The sequence below is a fragment of the Nicotiana attenuata genome, chromosome 5, assembly GCF_001879085.1.
Source record: "Nicotiana attenuata strain UT chromosome 5, NIATTr2, whole genome shotgun sequence".
Lineage (NCBI taxonomy): Eukaryota > Viridiplantae > Streptophyta > Magnoliopsida > Solanales > Solanaceae > Nicotiana > Nicotiana attenuata.
Genome location: NC_031993.1, coordinates 37,723,865 through 37,731,215, shown reverse-complemented (window position 1 = coordinate 37,731,215; position 7,351 = coordinate 37,723,865). Strand labels below are relative to the sequence as shown.

Sequence of the window (7,351 nt, the reverse complement as noted above, 5' to 3'; positions counted from 1 at the left end):
GAAACTTGAATCTTGAAAAATGGAAAGTATCACATAAATTGAGATAGAAGGAGTATCATTTAAAGTTAATTTGCTACAGAAAGATCATTATAACAATCCAACTCAGATATTGAAAGTCTGTTAGCACGTAAACCAAATATAGTAGAATTGGGAAAGAAGACCACTGAAACCAAATATTAGTAGAATTTCGAAAGAAGCTCAACTATTTTGATGTGTATATATATTGAGTTGAGTAAGAGACTAAGAGGGACATATCTTGAGGCTTCTCAAAAAAAATGAATGAATTTGCAATTACTACCACAAAAAAAAAAAAAAAAAAAAAATTATTTGGAAGTTGAGTAATATTCGAGATATTAACATGGCTTCCTGACAAATCTCTGATGCGATTCAAGTGTGTTTGTAAGACTTGGAACACTTTGATACAACCTGACTTTATCAAGTTACACAATGCTCGTTCTCATGCCCATCTCTCAGGCACTCAGCTCTTGTTTCAGGTAGAAATTCGTCCTTATCCTCTTCCTCAATGAAGAATGTCATCAATTTTTCTTTGTAATTCATCAAGTAAACAACGACTAGAAAGATCTTCATTAGAATTGGTGCTTTGTCATAATTCAAATCTAGACATGAGGGATAGGATCATTATCGTCTCAAATCATTGCAATGGCCTTGTTTGTTGTAGGCATATGCCTCGAATTCATTTATACAATGTCACCACAAGAGAGATGAAAAGTTTGTCAATCGATCTAATTTATCCCTTGGCGAATCTTGAATTGTTTTTGTGATTTGATTCGGTCACAAAAAAATACAAATTGCTTCATGTTATCGAATTTCCACCAAAGATCAAAGTGCTAACTCTAGGAAATAACACCGGGTGGAGAGAAGTAAAATATATCGGTAGAATGTCTTCTCTCAGTCATTATAGTATATATTAAAATTATTTTAGATTAGAAATGACATCGCTTGCCGTTATAGTAATTTATTCATTTATTCACTTTTTCAAATGGTGACATCGCTTACAAAAATTTCTGCGTAAGCCACTGCCTATCATGCCTATTGAGAAAATAAAAGTCATCATTTTTCTTCGTTGAAGCTTACACTTCTTCAAGTATCTTCATTATCTCAGTTTCACACATTGAAATCTTTTCCAAAGGAGATGAACAAGACAATTCATATTTCCCCATAATACCACTATTCACCTCCAAGTTCGGCACGTCGCCAAAGTAATCCTCCAAGTTATTGTCATACTCAAACTGGCCCCCAGAAAAGTTTAATCCAGGATCTTGTTTTTCTAATCCTTGAGAGTAATTTCCCTCTTGAAAATTGATAACTCCAACATCACATGAAGAAATTCTTGAATTTGATTCTATAGCAAAAGTCTCTTTATCATCAATTTTCTCATTTATTCCCATATTGCTTGAACATGACTTGACATCATTAAGTAGCTCTTTAATTTTGTCAATGCCAAAATAACTTGAGCTTTCAATATTTAATTGAGTTTTACTAGCAGATGGATTTGCATTTGATGAATTTGATAATTCAAAAAATGACTTTGAAAAATCCATTTTCGTTTGCAATTCATTGCTACCATAATAAGGCTTTAATCTACTAGTTTCAGAATTACCACTTGAACGCATTACTCGTAATCTATGCTTCTGAAAAGTAAGAAAAGAAATACAAAAATCAGACAAATTAAATAATTGGAAGTATCGTTAAACAACTATTGTTTAAGCTAAAGAAGATAAAATAAGTCCAATACTCGGCAATTGAAGCAACATTTATATTGGAGTTTAAGTTCTATGCATTAACATTATAAAATATATTTGCACACAATCTGGTCACTTATTACCTTATTATAAGTTAATTTCTTGAAAACTTTTAACTAATAATCTGACAAAAATAATTAGTAACTTGCTATCACATGTTAAAATTCACCTCTAATGTAAAAATCTGGGTCGGAATGTATAACTTAATCCTTTGTAAATAAAGTGAAAAAATATACCAAAATCACTTATAATTAAAGTATATACTGGATTATTATTACTTTAATGCAGGGAAATCTCTAATGTACTTTTACTATATTTTGGACCGGAGGGAGTATACTTTTTAAATTAAACAGTTGCTAGTGGTTGGAAATAATGAGTTTAATTAGCTAAAACTACCAGCTATGTCCATTATAAGTAGCTCATTACAAAAATTGGTCAATTCATAAAATATTACTAATATTAGCCAATTATCTATTTGTAGCAAAAAAAGTCAAATTTTTGCTTTATTTTGAGTGGGTATTATTAGAATAGATCGGGTATATCTTAAGGAGCTTGAATCTCAGTTTTGGGCTGATTTGGTGAAGTTTTGAGGTGGTTTGAATAGAAAATTCGAAGTAAAAAATGGACATGAAAAAAAATGATATGTGTATCCTATTTGTATCAATTATGTATCACATGTATACATGTGTGTGAGATACATATGCGATACATATTTGATACATGTGTCAAAGAAGAATTTTTTGAACTCGATTTAATTACGAATTTTGATATAAAATCAATCCAAATCACCTCCAATCTTCCTCAAGTTTTGTATATTGACTTATCTATACGTTTTCAATGAATTTCAACTACACTCATTGATAAAGTTCCTTTTTACTTAGAGTTTTAGAATATTGTATATTTTTTTTGTATTTCATCACCTTATTTGCTACCATGAAATCTTCTTTCTTTCTTACATCTAATGTTGCTAATCACGCTTAAAAATATGGAAGGAGATTTTTGTATGTGATTCTTTGAGAGAAAGAACCTTATTTATTTGGTTTTTTAATTTTTATATGTGATTGGCTAGTTTTCGTAAGTCTATGACTAATGGCTAGAGGTTGGTAAGTTGAGACTTATTTGGAACATTTGTGTAAGTTTCCCAAATATTTTCGCTATGTTTTAGCCGTTCAGAGTTTGATGATACGTAGTGCTTAAACAAGAGCATAATCATAGTCTAATTTATGGTTATTGGGTCGTACATGTTATTTATGTAGAAATGACAGCATGTAGCCACTCTAAAGGGTTGCTATTTAAGAACTAGCCAATGCGTCCTGAATTTCAGCTTTCCACAGGACAAAAATATCCTGAATTATCCTAAAGTTAAGATTTTTAGTTTAAAAATTTCAGGACAAAATAAGTATCGGCTAATTCCTAAATAGTAACCCTTTAGGGTGGCTATCTGTGCAGTTACCCCTTATTTGCTTAGTGGATCTAGTGAGACCGTATAAGCTTAGTGGATCTAGTGACTGTAACACGGTCTCACTAGATACATGAAAACCTAAAAAAATTTGCCGCTATTTTTTTTTTCAATTCAGTTGATTTCAATCGATTTCGGTTGGTTCTAACCTACTCCATTAGGCCAGTATTTTGGTTGGTAATCGTTCAAAACTAATCGCTTTCAGTTGGTTTTTAGGTCGAAAAAGAACTATTTTTTAGTCATGTGAAAACCCTTAGTGGATCTAGGGCCGCGAAACACTTCTCGATGAAAACCTAAATTTTCTTTTCCTGATCGATATAAACTGCTTGGTATTCAACGCCTACGTTGACCAGACTAATCTGACTTCACATCGCAAAAAAATTATTAAAGGAGAAAGCACTCGCCTATATTAAAAAAAAAAAAAAAAAAAAATAGTTGTCCTTGCATTGCAACTTACAAGATAGCAACTTTATGGCCATTTATTAAAAATGAATTTTAGAAAAAAATAAAGTTGCATGCAAATTACCTGCAAATGACTAGCAACATGTCGATGAGTTAAGTTGGGAACATTCATTAGCTTTAATAGTTCCTTTGGTTGAGCCTCTGGGAATTGTTAAGTCAAAAAAGAGTAAAACAAGCATAATTAAAATTGAATGACATCTGAATAAATATAATAAATATATAGTTGACTTGAGAAAAAGCAAAAAGAATAAATAAACACTTACTTTTTTCATCTCCTAAAGCATTAATTGCTTTAAGGAATTTAAGATGAAGTTGAGGGGTCCAAATTAAACGTTGTTTTTGCCCCAAATTAACGCGAACTTGACTGCTTTTCTTTTCCTTATAATTATTGACAGTTGAATCATTTAAATGATTAATAAATTCAACTTTCTCTTCTGCTCTCCTGTATTTTCCTGCATATATTCACTTTCACAATTAAAGAGATTTTCTACTTCCAACCAAAAATTTATTAACTATGTTTGGAATAACGGAAGTTATTTCTCGAAAAATTAAATGTTTTTGTGTTTGGTTGGAGATAAAAAATATTTTCTAAATTTGTTTTTAGATTGATAATAATATTAGCAAACCAGATAGAATTTCGATGAAATTTTGAATATAAAGATTGACTATAAATTTATAATGTATTCCAGAAAAAAGGTTGATAACGTATAAATGTTGGTTAAAAAAGTAATAAAAATTAAAGAGTTTAGATAATTGAGAGGAAAATGACATCCCCCAAAATATGAAGTTATTTTTCTATTTTGGTGGAGGAAAAATATTTTTCGACGAAACACCCAAAATGAGTTATTTTCTAAATACTAGTATCATATTTTTAAAAAGATTAAGTTTGTCATATCAAAACGACTAATATTTGAGACCGGAGAGAGTATTATTCTCGTATTTGACATAAGCTTGCAACTATACTTGTAACTACTAACTATAAAAAAGATTTACCAATATTTTTATTAGCATTAAATATTTTTTACCAATAAAAGATTCCTCTTCTTGAAATGTAAACTTTCCTTTGTTCACTTTTTGAAGTTTTACTTTGACTTTATTGTGGAAAATATGTTGCCAAACATTAATGAGATCTTTCATCCTTATTGGTTTTTGCCAAAAAAAACATGCTCCTTCATCCAAAGCTTTCTTGGCCATCTCCATATTTGATCTATGAGACATCACTGCAACAAATATTCAAAGAAAAAAAATTGAAAAAGAAAGATATAATTGATTTAAAAGATTTCCTACGATCGACGATTCCCAAATTAAGCGGAAGATTTCGTTTTATAGTCCTTTATAATTATTATTTTAGGTATATGACCTTTTTCACAAGATATCGATAAAGAATAATATACGAGATCTACAAATAAACACGAGAAATTTTTATAGGATGACTTTTGTCTATTCAAATTATATGTAGTTATAAGAGATTATTTCTTAAAATTAAACTTACAAATAATTGGGATGTCTCTTTCAAGCAAAATGTGATTGAGAAATGTGAATCCATCTATTTGTGGCATGTTGACTTCAGCAATGACAAGGTCATATTGGTTCTCCAATTCTCGAATCATTGACAAAGCAATAGTTGCTAATTCAATCGTCGTAACTGTACAACAACAACAACAAGTACGTCTCAATCCTAACGATTAACTGTTGTCGTCGTTATATATAGATAAAGAAAAGTTTTAATTTGTCCATGAACTTAAGGTAATCGCGTTACATGTAAGTTATTGTCTAACGAAGATGTTACAGTTATAGAAAGGATTTATCTACATGTACACGGTGGCGGAGCCAGAATTTTATTAATGAGTGTCAAATTATATAAAAATAACCAGGAAATTAAGTGGAGTCAATACATAGTATATATACATATAATTTTTCTCTTTACCTACCTACACAGTATATTTTTCCCGCGAAGGAGTATCATTTTACACCCCTTCCTATAAAGTGGCTCCGCCACTACATGTACACTCGATGAATATACCAAATCAATAATTCCATGAGAGGAGTGAAATATTCTTTTACATAAATGTTTATCAATTAAAAATAAACAAGTTATCAAATAGAAATCTAAGAAAGCTGCAACTAATTAAAGAAAAACCTTTATAAATTTAGAACAACTACGACAACAACAACAAAACAAATAAGACAGAAGTAATTACATAAAGAAAAAATAATACCTTTATATGATTGTTCTTCAAGTATAGATGCAGTGTGCATTAGTGAAGTAGTATCATGATCAACCACCAAAATTCGAAGCCCTTTAGCAGAACTTGGAATGGCAATAGTATTTTCCAGACTTTTAATAGCATCCATTACTACAAAAAAAAAAAAAAAAATGTTCAAGTCTACTATCTATTGCAATATTAATAAATGTTACACGTTGAACGTATTGGGTTCATATGAACCCGATACTGCAACGCTACATCCGCCACTGTCTAAAAGAGATATCACAGACGGATAGCGTTTGAAAATAATGCAAAATAAATATCAATCTGGAACAATAAGTAAAGGATTAGAATCTCTATAGCTCCAAATTAACTCAAACTTACATACAAATTGAATTGTGATAATATTCCGACTCAGTATTTGTATAAAATCTTATGTACGCTACTTATGATATGAAGGAGAAAGATGTGAAATAATTCCCTGTGATGGATACTCTAATTCAACATAATTTAATTTATACACATATTGTTCTTTATGGTTTGACTTCATATTATTGTTACAGATAAAGACTCCATAATGCATGAAAAAGGAGAAGACAAATTCTCCAAATGTTTGATAGCTAACTGTCTAGCTCTTAACTATAATTCCTGCATGTTGATATAAATAGAAGACAAGAATAAGGAAAAAAGATTTTAAAGCTTGTTCTAACAACTGTTTCTTGCACTCTAAGTTTTGACTATTTAGCCCTCCAATTAGAGGCGGAACCAGAATTTAAAATTTATGGATTGTGAATCAACCATTAAGCTCATAGCTCGTCTAGTTATATATTCAGTTCGCGATTAAATATTTATACATATTTACTGAATTTTCTAATACAAATACATGATCTAAGCAAAAGCTACTTGAATAATACTCTAGCTCTGCACCTGCCTCCAACAAAATTAGATAACGTGTCGATTACCGATCTCGTAGATATATTATTTTGTTAGGAATATATATATAACTTTTTTATTGAGAAATAGTTGACAGAGGAAGTGAGCCATTATTTATACTCTAACTTTATTTTAATTAAATGATGATATTTTCATAACCAAAAAGAAGAAGAAAACAACAACTGGAGTTGCTTAATATCCAAAACTTGCGATCGCCCTCTAAATGATCGGAATAAGGTAAAATATGAAGATAAGTTCTATCGTCAATTAATTTCTTACTCTTGATGCCATTAAAATGATAACCTATCCAATAATAGACCAGAATCTTGTTTACGTATTTCGTCCTTAGGATGCGTTCGACCAAATAACTTCAAGTATATTTATATGCTTCATATGGTTCGTTTATATGTCACTCTTGCCTTTTTATTCTGTTTAAAAAAGAAATTAGAAAACTTAATTTTAACCATTTCATTTCATCCTTATTGACATGCTCTTAAATCCATAAAAATGTCATAACATGTTTGAGT

The 7,351-nt window shown here is 30.2% G+C and overlaps 1 protein-coding gene across 1 annotated transcript; it reads right to left on the bottom strand.

The window, feature by feature from the left end:
* LOC109226137 (two-component response regulator ORR26-like) lies at positions 1,092 to 6,039 on the bottom strand. Its single transcript, XM_019390937.1, has 6 exons — positions 5,904 to 6,039; positions 5,177 to 5,329; positions 4,710 to 4,904; positions 3,948 to 4,136; positions 3,749 to 3,825; positions 1,092 to 1,652 (listed from the first exon to the last, which is right to left on the bottom strand). Exons 1-6 carry the CDS (start codon positions 6,037 to 6,039, stop codon positions 1,092 to 1,094), a joined length of 1,311 nt encoding a protein of 436 aa, XP_019246482.1.